The 19793-nt window shown below is 34.5% G+C and overlaps 1 protein-coding gene across 7 annotated transcripts in view; it reads left to right on the top strand.

Moving 5' to 3' along the window:
* The window catches only part of Lca5 (lebercilin LCA5), a 175040-nt gene extending 157575 nt beyond the window's left edge, over positions 1-17465 (top strand). For 5 of the 7 annotated variants that reach the window (XM_074079622.1, XM_074079609.1, XM_074079613.1 and 2 more), the window contains 5 exons: positions 907-1044; positions 2971-3067; positions 3844-3986; positions 6125-6257; positions 8085-10786. In XM_074079622.1, coding sequence (XP_073935723.1) covers positions 907-1044; positions 2971-3067; positions 3844-3986; positions 6125-6257; positions 8085-8944 — 1371 coding nt within the window. In that variant the 3' untranslated portion in view covers positions 8945-10786. Of the gene's footprint in view, positions 1-906; positions 1045-2970; positions 3068-3843; positions 3987-6124; positions 6258-8084; positions 10787-17353 lie in introns of those variants that run through there. The other 2 variants (XR_012449838.1, XM_074079617.1) reach the window with 2 other exon arrangements.
* Positions 17466-19793: the final 2328 nt, after the last annotated feature.

The following is a 19793-nucleotide window of genomic DNA, read 5'->3' as shown; positions in this document are numbered from 1 at the left end:
TGAGGGTCCTGAAGCACTTGTCCTCTGACAGTGGTATGGGCCCAGGTGCATCACAGCTGGAGGTGGGGGCAAGAATCAAGGCACTTGCTCTATAGTGCTCACACCCAGTCTTGTCAGCAGTATGATCAGATAGTGAGAGAGGGGGGCACTAGATAGGAGTGAGTAGGAGCAGAATAGAGCTATTTCTGGCAAAGTTTCTCTGGTCTGTCTTAGGCATTTATAATACTTAGTGAGGAAAATATATAAAAGTCTCAAGTTATTTACTAAATTGTTGGCAGAGATAATCACTTAGTAATAGGGTTATAACTGCTTTTTATTTTTAATTTTTCTTTATAAATTTATAATTTATAATATATATATATATGGCATTGTTTTCATCCAGAAGTTAAGAATGGTACCTTGACAACTTAAGTTATTTTCAAAGAAGGTATTTTAAGTAATTCTTTTGTAAACTTTATGAAATGTACTTGAAGACTGTAGAAATAGCTGATTTTTTTCTAGAGATGCTTCACCAATGTATTTTCTGTACCTTGAATAGCATTATGCAATTTTAGCTGTCTTGTTGTTTAATTATTTATCCAAGCAATGATTTCCTAAAGTCTATGTCTCTTATCACATCCTTTTGCTGTCTTTTGCTCGCAATTTAAATGACTATGTGTTTGCTTCAGGCAAATGCCCGAGGATTTATTTACAGATTGTTATGAAAAACAAGGAAAGAATAATGAGCTAGGTGTCCTATTAAGTTGTTGGTAAATCTCTTTCCCAGTTTATTTTGTGTTTATGGACAGGAAGCCTGACCTGGTTTATAAGTCTTGTGCAGTACCCACAAAAATATCTTGATATTGTTTAGTACTGTGTTTTATGATTGGATTCACTTTTTTTTAGTGCTGGTTTTTGTACACATAGGAACTATCAAAAAACCTTGAACTGAGTACTAACAGTTTTCAGCGACAGTTGCTTGCTGAAAGGAAAAGGGCATATGAGGCCCATGATGAAAACAAAGTTCTTCAAAAGGAGCTACAACAACTATATCACAAATTAAAAGTAAGTATTTTATTTTAAATTGCATTGTTTCCCCTGTCATGTAAATTACATGAAAACACAGTATTTTAAAACACTATTACTATATTTGTAAGTTACTGCAATATACTTTACAAAATTATATTACCTTTTGCACTTAGAAAGGAAAGGTTTATCACTATAACAAAGTACATGTTATATATAACAACAGGGGCAATGTAAATAAAATAAATTGTAAAATTCTGGAAGAAAATTATGGAAACTAGAGTTTATTGCATGGTCGAATAATCCACTGTTCTTTCTCAGATAACCCCATGATTTATTATTTTTAAAGTTGTTTCAAATAAGATCCTTTGTTTTCATGGTTTTGGGAAGCATTCAAATTAGGTAATTGTGTTAAAGCAGGTATTCTTAATTTTATCTAGCAGTCATTGATGGGATAAATTTGTGTAGAATTGTAAAGAATCACAAATTATCTTACATAGTTTTTTTTTTTTTTTTTTTGCAATACTAAGACTTGTACCCAGGGCCTTGTGCTTGCTAAGCAAGTGCATTACTGCTTGAGCCACACCCAAGTCTTTTTGCTTTAATAATTTTTCAGATATAGTTTCATGCTTTTGCCCAGGGCCAGCCTTAGACCATGATCCGCCTACTTCTGCCTCCCACATAGCTGATATCATTGATGTGTGCCACCACACCCAGCTTGTTTTTTGAGATAGAGTGTTTGTTGCTAAAGTTTTTTGCCCAGGCTGGCCTCAAACCAGGATCTTTTTATCTCTGCTTCCAGCAATTATAGGCATGTTCCCCTCTGCTCATCCATTATTTTATATAGCTTTCTTTTTGTTATCAAATTACCAGAAAAAGTCATGGCCCCTAAATGGTAAAGAACACCTGTGTTTAAAAGCATGGACTAATTTTTTTAAATTTTGGGGGCTCAGCCTTTCTGAAACCTCATCCATATGGGTGTTATGGGTGTTTTTTCACCTTTTCCTCTGCTTAAATAAAACTCAGCTTTTCTGCTCTATTTAAATAAAACTCTGATCATTTCGTCAAAAAAACTAAAATATAGAATTTTGGTAGTATTGTTGTTTGAACGTAGGGCCTTGCACTTGGTAGGTGTTCTATCACTTGAGCCATGTCCTCATTCCTTTTTTGATAGTTATTTTTCAGGTAGGATCTCACATTTTTACCTAGGGCTAGCCTAGGTATAGCCTCTTGCATAGCTGGGCCCATAGGGGTGAATCACTACACCCAGCTTATTGATTGAGATGAGATCTCACTAACTTTTTTCTTTTTTTTTTTTGTTCTTCTATTCTCTGCCTTCTAAATATGAACCATTGTGCCAAGTTAAAAATTTAACTCATCCATAACTAAGAACCCACATATTTTTCAGACTGTATTGTATTTTTATTAGCATATAATAGTTGTACAGGGGATACATTGTGACATTTACATAAATGCTTACAACATATATTAATTAGATTCACCCTCTCCATCAGTCTCCATCCCCCTCCCCCACCCTTCTTAGAACAATTTCAACAGGTTTTGAGAACCCACATTTAAAAGATGCTAATTAAGTTCTTTGTGGCTAAGCCTGCATGACAGTTAAGAGATTATTATCTTTATCAGGTAGAAGTGAGGAGAAAATGAATTTTGCCTTTCTCTCTTCATCCTTCCCTTCCTTCCTTCCTCCTTCCTTCTTCTTCTTGCCTTCCTCTCTCCCCGCTCCTGCCAGGACATATTACATATCAAATTGTTTAGGGGCATCGTAGCTTTTCCCTAACCTAAATGTACTGGAGACATTCCTTTCTATAGTTTGATACCTACAAAGGGAAGTCCAACTAAGTATATTTCAGTTTGGTAAGGAAAATATTAAGTGGTCAAGTGAGGTTGTTTGTTTTATTTTAAAATGAGATTTGACTTGCTTAATTGTATTGGGTTTGTTTTCAGGAAAAGGAGAGGGAACTGGATATAAAAAACATATATTCTAATCGTCTGCCAAAGTCTTCTCCAAAAAAAGAAAAAGAAGTTATATCAAGAAAAAATGGTATAGTAGTTATTATTGTTTATACACTATTATAGCTATTATTTATTAATAAAATAAAGTGTAAAGTAGAATGAAAAAAGGGAAAGAATTTCATTGACATATATACATATATATATATATATATATATAAATTAAACCTACTTTTAACAATTTAAGTTTCTTTAATTTTCAGATAGCTTTCAACTTTTTTCAGTTTTTATGCCTGAGGAGAGGTCATTAGTTATACTCTACCTATGTTTTTGAAAATTTCTTACTACAATTTTAAAAACTCTTATGAAAATATATAAGCATACCCAAAATAGAATTTTAAAAACTCTTATGAAAATATATAAGCATACCCAAAATAGAATGATAAAATGGATCTTCATTTATACATCACCTAGATTTAACAGTTATACTTTTTGCCAATTTTATTTAACCTATTTTTCCTATTTTTGGTAGTAGCAGTGTTAAAACAAATCCAAGGTATTATTTTTTTTCACTCATAAAAACTTTGTATTTTATACAGTTTTACGTTTTTTTTAAACAAAGTGTAATACTTTTATAAATTGCAAAACTTTAGAACATAAACTTTGTAAAATTTTAGTAACATTCACAGCCAGAATTGCCCCCAAATCACTTAATTGCTCGTAAATCTTGGCCACAAAGATAGGAATAATGAGTCTTTAGTGAGCTGAGAGGACATTATCTCATTTAGGTGAGGATAATAACCAATTGAATGTATGTTAGCATTTTTCATTCAGATTAGAAAAATTCTTTTCTAATTTTCATGGTAGCTGCCTGTCAGAGTGAATTTACAGACCTATGTACAAAAGGAGTACAAACCACTGAGGATTTTGAACTGGAAGAACTTTCTATAATACCACAGACAATTTCATGTTATGAAAACAAATGGGAAGATCTAGAACATCTTACTTCGGTAAGTTTAGCAATATGGTTATCTGCCAAACTCTAGGTCTGAAGTTATCCCTAACAACACGGTATCAAACAAAAATTTCAGCAATGGAACTCGTGCTATATTTGTGCAAATATTCAACTATCCTTAGGTAGAAAGAGATAACATCTGTGTATTTTATTAAATTCCTTTGGATTTACCTTTTTAGTTCACATCACATTTTTCAGATGCCTCACCTCAGAGAGATTGATTATCCTTTCTGGGTTGGAGATAAAGGACAAGAATTCGCATTCAAAGTTTCTCATTAATCTAGATAGTCTTAGAAAACTCATGCTTTCATATTTAATAGGAAACTATAGTCACTTTCAAATGATTTGTTAGAAGTTGACTATATTTTTTGGTCTCAAATCTATATAGAAAAATGTTACAGATTAACTGAATGCTAAACAAGGATACAACCTGACTTTTTTATCATTCAAATCACTGTAGCATTCAGGGTGTCTATGGTGGACCTTCATTTAAAAGGACTTTCAATACTGAATCATTGAGAGGTTCCTTTGTCCAAGAGGGTTTTTGTCCTTAATGTCTACGGTGTAAATTCTGTAGGAAACAATTTTTCAGGGGTCTTGCAGATTTCATATAATATCGTTATACCTTATAAGTTAGTTTCCCAGTGACCATGAGATTTCTTGTCATGAGATGAAATAGAAAAGATGGACGGATTTAGTTCCTAGTTATTTTTTGTTATTGTTCTTTGTTTCTTTTTGTTTTATAGCTTAGATACATTAGTACTTACTATCTGCTGTACTAATCTTCCCATATGGAAAGTACTTTCTTCCCATGTTTGTGCTATTGTTAAGATTAAGTCATGTTGATTTTTATCTTTGAAATGATAAAGTGTAGAATAACAAAAAGAATAATTCTTAACTTTAAATGGATAAAAAATTTTGGTCTTTGTATTATAAGATTCAGCAAGAGGAACAGCAACCTGATATAGTAACAAGAGTTAAATAAAGTTCTTAAATTTTAGTGTGCAGCCTCTTGGAGCCTTAGTTTCCTCATCTGCATAGTGAGGGAGGGTTAATTTTCATGGTCATGACCATGACTAATCATGAAGTTTCTAAAGCTCTTGAAGCTGAGCCTGTGACTATAAAAGACTTCAGCAAATGGCAACCTGGAGTACAGTTTAGGCTGCTATTGGAAAAAGACCAACTACAGTGATTGAAATAAGATACAAGTTTCTTTCTCTTATAATTGACTGAGGTCAATGCATGGTCCAGGATTGGTTCACAGCTTTGTTCCATGGCAGTCATATTCTGTCTTGCTCATCTTCCATTTTAGAGTATAGTCCTCTCCTGTATGGTTGGAACTGGCTGACCATCTCTGTGAGGAAGGGAATGAGGCAGTAGAGAACAAGCTATTTTTATAAATGAGATCAAATGTTGTACACGTACTTCTACTCACCTCCCATTGGTCCTATCTAGCAATAAGCGGGGCTAGCAAATCAGTCGACTGCTGAGCAGCCCTATGCCCTGCTGAAACAGGGAATTCTGTTACTAAATGTAAGAAAGTAAAAATGGGTATCAGCTCACAATTACATACACTAGAAGTCATTAATAATAATAGATATTTTATTTTATTAAGGAAAATTACACAAACAGATATTTGAAAGGAGCCAATTTGAGTTTATAACATTCGTATTTGATTTAAATATTATAGAATTTATAAATTAGAGACTTTGGGCATAGTATAGACTTGAAAGTTTCAATGCAGTTGCGACTGCCTGTGTTACATAGTTCGACATCTCTGTTGGCTACCATAGTTGGTTAACTGAATTAATCAGTTTGTGAAATGTACAAAGCCAAGGTTCTTCTGCACCTTATCTCTTCAGAATTTTATGTAGGTCCTTGGTTTTTACTTCCATTATTTTGGTTCTGATATCTCTTATAATGCTTCTTTAAATTTTTAACTAAAGTAAGAAATAATCCTGTATTTTTGAAGCATCTTTCATGCATGGTAATGTGTGATTTACTGATTTATTAAATGAAAATATTTTTTAAAATTTCTAACATGATATTCATGCTGAATGGAAGATAAATCTGATGTTTAATAGTATTTCGCCTTTTTTATATGTGAATTTGCATTTTAAAAATGCATAATAGGACCTGGAATCTCAAGAGCAAGATGGGCATGAAGAAGAAGGGATTGTGAATTCAAGTGTGGACAAAGAAGGAAACTCCATTAAAGACCAAGAACTGCATGTTGTAAAACAGGAGCTTGAAAAGCTGGAGCATGGTGAGAAAAAAGTTTGTTTAAGCAATTTATCAATCAGCCTGCCTTGGGAAAGGATGGTCTAGGGTCCCTTAATATCTTTCACCTGAACTGCATATTGGTAAACAAGAAAAGCTTGGTTCTGTGGTAGGGAATGGTGTATCAGGAGTCATAAACATTTGAAGAGAGTTATTAAGGGAAGAAAAAAGTTGAACACTATTAAGTTGTTTTTTGAGGTTAGGGAATGAGAACAAGTTACGTTCAGAAAATTGAGATGAAGCAGAATTTAGATAAAGGGTCAAAATATTCTTTTTGTATTAACTAAAACTTGAAGAAGACACAGGTAAGAGACAACTGCCATTTTTGGGTTTGACCTTGAAACTCTATAGTCCATAGACTAGCTTAAGTGTCAAAAAATCAATGAATTATAATGCCATGAATATATTCCTATAATTTTTATTTGATTTCAATTTATAAAGTAAATGTTTAGTATGTTCAATGTTAGTGTGGAAATTCAGTGAATCAACTCACATAGTTTCAAGTAATGGGAAATGAAGATCAGGAACAAGCTCGTTTCTATCTGGATAAACTGTTGTGATCCCAGATCATAAACCTTTTGAGTGTATTCAATTAGTTATAGACTAGCTGCTCACAAAGAAATCTTTCTTTTGTTGTTTTAAGCTGGGCCGAAGTTCATAGAACATAAGACTGTGACACAATTGTGTCTGTGAATGTGGGCATACACAGTGCAACTTGAAATAGAAGCTGTGTTTTTGTCACTGTTGGCTAATGGATAGAGAAAGATACTTTCTCATTTTAAAGAGTAGAAAATGAGGTGTTATACTCAATTCCTCTAAGAAATGGGAGGAATAAAATACTGAAGACTATCACTTGTCTTTGTCCTTTTGGCTGATTATTTTTTTCCTGGAGTCTCTATGCAATGATCTCTGACTTCAGTGAGAATGTATGCCATCTCCTGAAGTTATCAGAGTTAGAGTGTTCTTATGTATTTTAGTATTTTTGATTCTTTCGTTTGGAATAACTTCAAAATTATAGAAAAGTAGAAGAATAGCCAAGAAACTATTTAATAACATGAAGTAAAATTGTGTACTTTATGCCTATATCCTTAAGTACTTGCACATGTATTTCTACCAGACAAGGACATTCTGTTACATCATTCCAATATAATTTTCAAATTCAGGAAATTTAACTTTGATACAGCTCATTTATCTCTTCATATATTGTGATTGTTGTCAGTAGACACAATATTGTCTTTATAGCATTTTCTCCCATCTAGAAAACATGGTCATAAATTGTCTTTAATTTTCCTACCTCTTTAGCCTCTTTACTTTTTTACTCTGGAGCAGCTTATTTGCTTCAGTTTTTTATTTTGTGAGATTAACATTTTATGAACATAGACCCATTTTAAAAAATAGAATGTTCTTCTTTGGGGTTTTTCTCTTAGATTTAAGTTAATGATTCTGCTGTCAGAATACTACATAAGGAATGTTGTATTTTTCTCAGGATATGACATCCATGGGTTTAAGTTTAATAGTTTTCTCCATCCATAGTTATGAAAAAAATAGAGAAAATAGAGAACCTTCCCACACCTACTTCAAAGAAGATTCATATTTCTGAAAATATGAATCGTAAATGCAGTATGTGTCAAACATATTCCCTAATCCGAGAATATCAAGTATCTAAGTGAAATATATGCTGTACCTCCTCACTGTATTTACAATATTGAAATTAGATAAAAAATACTGTTTTATAAAAGACGATAATTGAGTTTTCCTATTTTGAAATATCCAATACTGTAAAATCTCATTTTTAAAATTTTATTTCATACAGAATTGGAAAGAGAAGAACTAGATAAAAAGCAAAAAGAAAAGGGATCTTTACTAGAAAGAGAAGAAAAGCTGGAGTTGGAAACTGGAAGGTACCATGTGGATATGTATCAAAATCAAAACATTGGTAAATTGGAAGAAGAGGAAGAAGAAAGACTAAAGAGAGAAATGCTACTTGCTAAACTGAATGAAATCAACAAAGAACTCCAAGATTCTCGGAATCTAAAATGTCCTCCTTTGCCATTGCTACCTGATTTTGAATCAAAACTGCACTCTCTTCAGAGAAGCCCTAAAACATACAGGTTCTCTGAATCCTCAGAGAGATCATTTAATGGACATCATTTGCAAGACATTGGTTGTTTTGCTCCAAAAGGAGAAGGTCAGAATCCAGGAAATATTAGAAGTCCAATCTCTCCAAATGAGTTTGCATTTGGTAACTATGTGCCTTCATTTGCAAAGACATCAGAGAAGTCAAATCCATTTAGCCAAAAAAGTGGCCTTTTAGATTTCCAAAAACATAGTATGGAAACCCTTAGTAAAGACAGTGTAGATTTAATTGCAAGAAAGGAGAAAAAAGCTAGCCTGATGGAACAGCTGTTTGGTACCAGTGGCAGCAGCACCATTTCCTCTAGAAGTAGTGACCCAAATTCTCTGGCTGCCAGTAAAGTAGACTTTGACCCTCGAAGTTTTCTCCCTGGGGATAAAAGCAGCAGGGTTAGAGAGCCTGATGAAGATGAAGACTTTTTCCTTGGAGAAGGAAGAAATTTTAATCCAAACAGACACCGATTGAAACATGCAAACAAACCAGCAGTGAAAGCAGTTGATTCTGTAGAAGATGAAATCGAAGAAGTGGCACTGAGATGACTGACTAAAGTATATATATTTTTTCCAATTGTAAATATTAAAATATTTTAATAACAGTATTTATTATAAACATGTAGACTTTAATGTTAAAAAGTCCTTATTAATGATTTTAGTAGCTAAATACAGTACAATTAGAAAGAAGTAGATCATATTGCCACCACATAATTAGTTTGCTAAGAATGACTTAGCAATGTTTTGACTTTTTACTTACAAGTAGTTTAACCTCATAAACCAGGTTTGTACGAAGTTTTTATCTCACCAGAAGTCATACCTATTTCCTACTTTATTGCTATTAATTTTTGGTCAAATTCTCACTGAGCTAAATATCATCTTTCCACTGACTGTTGAATAGAAATTCAGAGTGAGTCTCCAGTGTGAAGTATAGACCCTAGGTGGTGGAGAACCAGTGCTTCTTAGAAGCCCTGCCCTTACTTTATGGTAAAGGTTGAGTTGTTTTAAGTGGTAACAGTGACAACATTGGGATTTCCCAGTCCTCTGAAAGTACCCACTGTTGAGTACTACTCATTTCATTACATCTTCTGTAGTCACTTACCGACAACACTGCTAGCATCTTAGGTTGATTTCTCTGTTTGGATGGATGGTCCCCTCTGATGTGGCTCCCAGAGGCTTGGGGACAGTGTAATTTCTCCCTTTTTTCTACTACACTCTTTATATCTCAGTGAGTAAGTGTAAGTTTGCATACCAAATACAAGTAATAGAAGAAATTTCATCCCCATATAGAAAGATTTTAAACTCAATTATGTTTCTAGGGTAGTATAATAAATAGATTTTAATATGTACTTCTAACATTTAAATTTGCCCCTAAACCAAGGAGTCAGTAGTATAATACTATTGGACTTAAAGGAGTAAACGTAAAGTAACTTTGGATAAAATTGTCTTTTTACAGAGTTGGGGCTTCTGCCCGGCTGAGTAGGGTGAATAGGTGTCTGTGGAAATGAATTGTTTTTGTTTTAGCTGTTTGTAGTTCACTTCAGCTGCAAAGAAGTATAAGAAGCAATAATATACCACCAGCCAAGGAAGGAGTAAACACTGTTAAAATGAAGAGTGACAGAATAGTGTGCCCAGAAGAATAAAAGCTAAAGACTGGCACTCATTCTAAAGTGAGCTTTTTTTCAAGAATGGACTATGGTATGTATGGTTTCTGATGCCAAGCACATACATACTGATGTGGGGAAAGAGTTACTATTTTATCTGGAGTTCTGATAAATGCTTATTACTGAGAATCATTTCATGACTATTTGTGAAGACTTACCTGTTTAGGTCTCTAATTAAAAGATATACCACCTGTTGTCTTCTAAATTGTGTTCCTTTTATTGGGAACAGAATCTCCCCAAAGTGCTAAACTGTTATTAAAAATTTTCTTAGAGATTTTACATCTGATATAAATGTTTACTATGTTGCAAATCATTTTAATATATGTAAAACACATTATTTGTAATGTGTGATAAAATATTATGTAATGTTAATTTTTTTTCATAGCTGCTTTTTTTCTACCAAAAGTATTCTAATTTTTAGGTTTTATTTTTTGGAAGTTTTTTAGGAAAAATTTTTATTTGAGTTACTTTATTCTCATACTTTTGTCTACCAGATGGTCTCTTTAACCAGATGCAACAAGATAGAATTATTAAAATTAAAACTAAAATTACAGGCTTAAAAGCATTATGGTATTAAGTATTAAAATTGGAGATTAAAATGTACAGAACAGTTTTTTTAATGAACAAAGCTTAGAGAGTGAATCATTTTTTTCTAAATGTCAAGTTAAGTGTATTTGTACTCAGAACTCTTATTAATAAAAATTAAAAACACAGCATGACTCTTTATTTGAATAATACCTTAGGTTACTTGGAAAATATATAGTAGAAACAGAATTTTCAAGGTTAATTTTTATTTCATTATTCACCTTTAATTTTTTTTCTGATATTTTTAGTTGAAGTAGATGAATTTGCCCTAAATCAGATTAGACAGTATGCTGGTCTTATCAGATAATTATGATTTTAATTAATCCTTTCACCTTTAATAGCTATCATAATGGCACATATTGCTCATACTATAAAAAAGAAGGTGAGAGTGAGGAGTATGAAATTGAATCATAACATAAACACACTTACTTCATGGGCAACCTACTGTTTTTCTGATGATCCTCTTCATTTCATATTTAGCTGTGTAGTGCTATCACGGTGTCCCTGACTGCTTGATAGTTGGTTAGAGCAGGCAAATCTGCCTGATGAAAAGGGGAAGGGAAAGTTGTATCAGAGCGACAATATGAATTTTGGGGGAACTCAAGAAGTTAGCATAAATTGTCAACAAAGAATATCTTTTTCTCTGCTACACAACACATGCTCTTCTCACCTTTAACTGCCCTTTTATATAGTTTTATATAAAGTAGTCTCTTATTAAGCAGCAATTGCTTTTCATTAAAGACTTTGGTGCTTCCTGGGTGTCCTGCACTGTGTGAAGTGGCAGGAGCATGTGGAAATCAGACGGCCCTGCCCTCACAGAGTGAGTGTGGTTCCATCCCCACATGTCTGTGGACCAGGGTCCTCTGCTCATATTGATCTTTTGTAATACCACTTATGGTGGTTATTAGTAAATGACACAGTTAGGTTAATGCTTGGCAGGGCGCCTGGCACATTATCAGCACTCATAAACATTAGCTGCTATCATGGCTATTTATGAGTTTCTTTTAGGGAATAATTGAAAAAGTAGAGCAAATGTATGTATATATAATTCATTGATACTAGGCACAAGACAGCAGAAAAAGTTTCTAAACCTCCATGTTATCACAAAATGTCTGCATTAAATATATAGTACCTCATAGGTCTGCATTTACTTCCCTTTATTCAGTTTTAAATGCACTGTGAGACCTATGTGCTCTTCCACAGAAGAGTAGAAAAAACACCTTGGAAGGATTTCCTAAAGACAGGTTCAGGGACATAAGGAGGGGTGAGACCCTCACAGCAAACAATAAATGAAATCCAGAAAACACAAGGCTTTCTAGTTACATGACATATGCATCCTTGGATAAGCTACACAAACTCTGCACCTCCTCTTCCTCTTCTACAAAACTGGGCTATTGAGATTACTTATCTCATGGTAGTTATGCGCAATCAGTGAGTTGATATCCAAAAGGTGCTGAGAATCAGAGGTACTCAGATGTTAGCTGCTTTGCTGTTATAGTTTTGGGGAAAGAAGAAAAGGAAAGGGCAATATTTGTTAAATGCCAGAAATGAAAATTGGCATTTTTATGGACTTCAGCCATTTATTCCATTTATTCCTTACAAAGTTTTTTCCAATTATCATTCTTCCCATTTTACATTTGAGATAATAGATAACACACAAATTGTAGATTATACAGGTAGTCTCAACAGTCTCAATATAAGAAATCCAAAGAAATGAAGAGTTTTTCATTAGTACTCTTTATGGAAGCTGAAGTCAAATACTGGTGGCCTTGTACAGGGAAGAATGGAGTCCTTGCTCTTACCCTGTTCATGGAATGAAGAGAATTCTATGGGACAAGGGGAGGCATGGTTCCCCTGGTTAAGGAATCTTTAACATACAAAAACTACATTTACTTTATCTTACAACTTAAAAGATTAAAATGAACTGGGCTGTGGTCTTGTGTAACCTCAGCTACTTGGGAGGCAGAGATAGGGAGACTAGCTGGGACAAAAAGATCCCCTTCTCAACTCATAGATGGGCATGGTGGTACACAGCTGTGGTTACAGCTATATGGGAGGCTATAGGTAGGAGGATTGTAGTCTGAGTTCATCTCTGTGCAGAAATATGAGATCCTACCTAAAAAATAACTAAAGCTCCAAAAAAAAAAAAAAGACTCCAGTGGCAGAACCTCTGCCTAGCAATTGCAAGTCTGGTTTCAAACCCCAGTATTACCAAAAAAATTAATAGTTTTTATGAGATAAACATTAAAAGTTCTTAATGGACTATGCAGTGGTTACTTGCTAAACATTCCTTATTCCCCAAAACAAGTTATTTCTATAATGAGGTAGGATTGCAACCAGAAAGTTGCACTGTGAAGTTCATTGGTTGTTAAAGGATGAGCTATGTGAGCACTAAGAGGGAAACACAAGGCATTATACTTTAGTGTCCAAAGGAAAGGCTTAGAGCCCCAGATAAAGGTTTTCCAATGTTGAATGCATATTTTTAAAATATATGTACATATTCAATCTAAAAGTAAAAATTAGAAATATTCAGCAAAAGTAGGGCAAAAAACCCCACCAACTTTGGGGATCCCAAATTTTTTGTTGTTGTTGACAACAGAAGTTTGTCAATATGGACATTTAAATACTAAGCATGTTTTCCTACCCCACAATCTTCCATCTTTAATTGGAAAGATTCTCATCTTTACAGAACCATGCTGAGGTTACAGTCTTCCAAGGAAGACACTTTGATCACTGTCTTTGTGAACAGCAGTCTGTGGGAGAAGCAGTTTTACACACATAGTTTTGCTTTGCTGTCTGTTTCCATGGAGGAGTAATAGGTACAAATGAAGAGCTCGGACTGTGGTCTGAGGGCAGCACATTAGAATTCAGGATGAAGCTTTCATGCCAGGAACACCGGGGGATGCCCTGAAAACTATGACCAAAGGGAACATTCTCTCTTTAACTGACCTGAATATCAAATTTCAGATTTCCTGTCCCAGCTAATATTGACCCTGGAAAAGGTATACTTTTCATACAATCTGAAACGACACCATTGATGTCAGTACAAGATTTTTTATCTTGCCCTAATATACACTGACAGTCAAGGATACTAAAAAGTCCTGGTGTCTTTTTTCCCTCTATAGAAACTTCTAAAATCTTAAATTTAGCTTCAATATTTACTTCTGATCTATGTGATATCTGTAATATTTACTCTCTTAAGCACTTACAGAGGAGCTTCTTCACATAATGAGTACAAACCTGCATGCTCTTTATCTAAAATAATTTTTATCTAAAATCTTTAATAGATAAATAAAATCAATAGAACCAAAGAGCATAGACCAGGAAAATCTTGTTAGTATTATTGTTTCACACATTAGGACCAGGATCTCACATACACAACAATGTAGTCCATGACTCTGCAGTCTAGTTTTATTATCAATATCTATGCATGCCTCATCCTAGGCAGGAAATAGTGGTGTTTTTCTGAACAGTACCTCCACTTGCTTCCTGAAGAACAGATTCAGCATCATTTAAATTAGACAGATTTGATTTATACTTTGGTCAGAAGTTCTTGAAGTATGTCCCTCAGAACTGTAGCACCTGCTGGGAGCTAGATAAAAATGCCAATTCTCAGACCTACTAAGCCAGAAGCGCTGAGGGTGATGTCTGTAGCCTATTTGAGCAAGGCTGCAGAGGGTCCCGATACAGTGAAGCCTGAGAACTAAGGTAATACGCGGGGTGCTACTGATGGGGTTTTGCACATTCAAATCTAGCACCTAGGGCTTATGATCACAGTACAGCAAGGTAGGGTGTATGGACTCAACCTTTGACCCTCATACAGCATTCTCTAGAAATAATCTTTGTGAGGGGTGATATATATTAAATTCTACATAGCAAGGGGTTTCATCATGACATTTCCATACATGCAATAATGTAGTTAGATCATATTCACTCCATTACTCTTTCATAGCCTCTTGCCTCTTTCCCTTCCCTTTCTACCTCTAGCAGTCCCCTCTTTTACTTTCATGACCTTGGAAATCACTACCTTTTCAATGGCTACAATGAGTTGTGGTCTGTAACTGTCAGTTCTCTGTGGTTAATATATTAGAAAATTTGAACTAGTCAGGAAACAGGAATTCTATTAAAACAACCAACACCTAAGAGATTCAATAGTTCGTGTGGCATTCCTCTGTTATAACCTATAATCCCAAATTTTCAGAAGCACTTCCAAAATATTGTCCTTATAGCATTACTTCAAGAATAATGTGGTTTATACTTGACATTGTATGTGAGCATGCATTTTTTTTTTTAGCAACAGTTTTCTTCAAATTTTCAGTTTTTGAAAGTTTGAGGAAAAAGTGTGTGTGTGCACACATGTGTGCTCTTTGGTCCAGGCAAGAAGTTTCTGTGCTTGAGGTTTAAGAAATATTAAAATTATCTAAAAGAAATTAGCCTATATACAGGGAATATATTAAATAGAGCTAAGTATTCAAATTTCTCATGTGTCTACTCCTCAGCCCCTGTGACGACAGATGTATGCTAACAGGAATTTGCATATACATTCAGAGGAAGCACTTATTTATGAACAAAATCCATCATGTTTTCATGAGTTTGGATTTTGCTTACTACACAAAGTCTCCGTATGTCTTTCTTTGGCTTCCTGGCTTTTTTCTATTAAAAAATCAAACAAAAACCAACAGAAAACACTTCATCTTGAATGGATCTGTTTTTGTGGATTCTGTTTATGTGACGCCCAGAATCGGGTTGTATAAAATAGTGATGTTAGAGATGGGGTAGTGATAATGATAAAAATAGCCATATTTCCAAATGTGCACTTAAGCATATTTCTCCAGGGCTCAGAGCCCGTAAAATACATCACCACTAGAAAAATGCACATTTGGCAGGCCAATGAAAATGTAGTAGAGTTGCAAGTTTTGAATATATCTACAAAATTGTGATTACCCTGGTGTAATTTCAGCCCAGGGAATAGCAATGTCTTAAAATAATTAATATATTGGTCCTGACACCTCCACTGGAATCATAACTTTATCAGTTTTTCTTACCCCTGTACTTATTCATAAACATGCTGTAAAGAGTCCTCATTTAGATATGAAATTCTTCCTTTCCTCCTCCTCTCCAGCAATTCTCATTTTCAGCTGTGGCTTAATTTCTGTTTGAAAGTATCTTTTTGATTAACTGTGAAGTTTGATGGAGTCCAGCAGCATAATTAAATTGGTGTACATTGTCAGTTGGATTTTTCCTTAGCTGCTGAGAGGTTGCTAGGATACTCCTAAAGATACAATTCTCTTGATTAACTGCACAAGCCAGATTGCCCAAGTAACATTTTTATTCATTCATAGAAATACAGGTCAGGATTGCATTTAAATTTATAGCAAGATGAGTGCTATATATCTCTGGATGCTTTTAGCATTACAGAAATGTGTTTAGGTATGCTTACAAAGAGTGTGTTTTGAATAATAATTTAGTGGATGAGAATTAGTCATCTTTATTTTAGGGAGAGTTTTCCTTTGGGTTGCTCAATGTATGTGGATTTGAAGCTAAAAGAATTCTGAGTTTTAAATCACCACTGGGAAATCCTGTTGCGGTTATCATGATTATTATCTATTGGTGTATTCAATTCCAAAATCTCATATACATTGTAACCATTGTTCCTGGTTGGTTGAATATAGTAAAATCAAGCTTACAAAGAAAAATAGAACTTCCTTTATAATAGTTTGATTTGATATGAACAGTTTTAGAGGTTAAAGACTAGCAAATGTCCTTAACGGGGTGGTGTTTTTCTTAACAATTATTTTATGGCTAATAAATACGAAAATAGCTCTGTCTGAATCTACTAGTCACTGCCCATGATGCAGTCATTCATTTAACAAGTACTTATAGAGCTCCTATTATATATAACGCAATTACTAGAAGTCATAAGAGGATTTTTAGATGGCAGTATGACATAGATTTTCATTTTGCAACAGTCACTTCTGTGCTAATGTAGAAGATGGATTGAACCATTCACAGGAATTGCAGATAAGAAATAATGAAAGAGCCAGTGAGAATATACAACATAAATGAATAGTAGAGTTATTTATGAGAGAGAACTGATAGCCCTTGGTAACTGACTGGAGTGGAGAGATGGGGCAAGAAAAGAGGCCCCAGTAACTAAGGACATGTCTGCAAATGGGGACTACAAGCAAGGCAGGTTGGGGAGGTAGGCAGTGATGAGTGGCTTCATCTTAAACACGTTGAGTTGGTTGTGGGATGTGCACCCAGACATGTGCAGCAAACAGAAGGAAGATCTACACCAGAGATACTGACTGGGGGCTGGATCACACACGTATGGAATTTATAGCCTTCGCTCTGCATAAGGTTACTCAGTGTGCAAAAAGCACGAACACAACCAAGGCAGTGATAACAAAGAAACGATTTTGTCACACAGCTTCTGCTTTGGAAATGGTTTCCTTAAAAATAATTTCTCACTTTCAACTCTGAGTTTTAAAAATACCTGAATTATACAATTAATGACTCTGCTGGGCCTCTCTCCTATCTTTTCTTTTACTTCATTTTTTTAAATAGGAGAGACTATCAGGTTTTAAACACTTTGGGGGAAAAGAAGCATTCTTTTATTCTCAAAAGGCTTTGATCCTTAATTGTTTGTCTCTGCTAAACTTTACAAAAGGGATTAAAGACATTTTAAATTGTTTTTCTATTGCTACAGAAGAAACAAGTTCTTTGAGGAAATAGGCAACGCAGATAAGCAAAATAACATAAAATTAACCTTTAGTTCTACGAACCCCTTTGAAGTGCTGCTTCTGAGGTATGTGTGTGTTTATTTCTTGAGTTCATATCTTGTCCTAATGATTCTCTTTTTCTTGTGCCAATACCACAGATCTCACTATTTCACCCTCCTTTTTTTAATTAAACATTTTGATTAGGCAATATATCCCATGCCTCAGAAACCAATATAATATGAAAATGTATACAGTAAGTTCTTAATTCTTTCCTGTCTCTAATCTAAAATACAAATGTGCATATATACAGCTCAACTTTTTTTCTTGGTTTCTTAAGAATCTTCTCAGAACATATGCAGATACAAGCAGTATGAATTTTTATTCCTCTTTTTTAAATAAAAGGTGGCATGTTTTATACATTGCTACGTTCCTGGTTTATTTTTCACATAATGTAAAAACTAACATGCTTAGGCTTATGTTTCAACTATAGTACCCATTCATTTACTCATGCTCTAGTTTAGAGGAGAATGTTATGTGAAAGTGGAGGAAGAGATTGGAGTCATGTCCACAAGCTAAGGAATGCCAGGGATCGCCAACAACGACCAGAAGAAAGAAGTATGGAACAGACCCTTCCTAGGGCCTTCAGAGAACATGTGGCCCTGACAACACCTTCATTTCAAACTTACAGTTTCTAGAACTGTAAGTTCTAAATTTCTGTTGTTTTAAAGCCATCTGGTTTTTAATAGTTTGTTAAAGCAGCCCTAGAATTTTTTTTTTTCGATGGTGGTATTGGGGTTTGAACTCAGGTCCTTGTACTTGCAAGGCAGGCACTCTACCACTTGAGCCACTCCAAAGCCCTTTTTGCTTTAGTTATTTTGGGGATATGGTCTTAGTTTATACCTAAGCTGGCATGGACCACAATCCTCCTGTTCTGAATAGCTGGGATTACTGGTCTGTACCACCAGACCCAGATACTGGTTGAGATGAGGTCTCACTTTTAGCCTGGACTGACTTCAAATCACAATCCTCTTGATCTTCACTTCCAGCATCCTGGAATTGCAGATGTGAACCACCATGCCTGGCAAATGACCTTTTCATATCATTACACAGAAAGCATCTTACTTTATTTATGGTACAGGTAGTTGAAATCAATGCCTTATACTTGCTAGGCAGGCACTCTACCACATGAGCCACTCCATCAATCCTTTTTGTGTTGATTATTTTTGAGATAGGGTCTCACTCTGTGCCAGGGCTGGCCTGGACATTAATCCTCCTAGTTGTGCTTTCCCACCTAGTTGGGATGACAGGTGTGGGCCACTGCATCCAGCCATTTGTTTACCACCTGTGTAATTAAAATTACGGTTCGAGACACTGTGACTGGCACATCTTCACTTGTAAAAAATGCCTTCAGGGTAGTCAATTTTTATGGATATACAGAGTTAATTTACCAGTCCTCTGCTGATGGGCATTTGGGTGCTTCCAATTTTTGCTGTTACAAATACTTCTTCATTGCGTAGCTATCATCAGTTTCACATGCGTAAGCCCATCTTTAGGACAAATTCCCAGAAGTGGAATTGATGGGGCAGAGGCATGTCATTTGTTATTTTAACAGATGCTGCATTATTATCCTTCATGGCTATAACCAGTTTACACACTCATCAGTCTATTTTGCCCTTCGAGGAGACATCCCGGTATTGGAAATGTGCATGTTCCTTACTAAGTATGAGATTGCATTTAAGGGCCACTCATTTCTGAAGCTCCTGTTCATGTACTTTTCCCATTTTTTATCCAGTTATCAATCTTTATTTCTGGACTTGATTTATATGTTAGTTTAGTCTTTTACCTGTGTTATTGACTTGGAAACAATTTGCACCATCTTTTGATTTTACTTGTTATGATTTTTTTCTTTTCACCATGCATACTTTAAATTTTTCATGTAAAATTTATTGGTAATTTATTCTTAATCATTCTAGTCATAAAGGAATTGTCTAAGTTTCATTTTCTATACAATTTATACTGATATATACTGTGAGGTATGGTTTTACCTTTTTCCAAATGGTGATTAGTGCCATAATTTTCCATAAGTTTAGTAGGAATGCTTCTATTGTTTTTCCCTTTAAGCATAATACTGACTTGTTGGCTGAGATAGATTTATTTCATCATACTAAACAAATACATATCTTTTCCATATTACTTGAGCCATTTTAAATCAAGAATGGTTGCTTGATTGTTTACCAAATACCTTTTGAGTGGTTATAGATAAAATCATGTATTTGTTTCTTTAGAGCTAATAATATAGTGAATTATGTTGATGAAACAGGTTTCTATTTCTCCATCTAGATTTTGTAATTTCCCCTTACACAATATGATCAAGTATTACTTAATGCATAAAAACTTATAACTATATCCTTACTGAATTGTGTCCTT

The sequence above is a fragment of the Castor canadensis genome, chromosome 1, assembly GCF_047511655.1.
Source record: "Castor canadensis chromosome 1, mCasCan1.hap1v2, whole genome shotgun sequence".
NCBI lineage: Eukaryota > Metazoa > Chordata > Mammalia > Rodentia > Castoridae > Castor > Castor canadensis.
The sequence above is the reverse complement of the archived record's forward strand: the minus strand, read 5'-3'. Positions and strand labels throughout refer to the sequence as shown.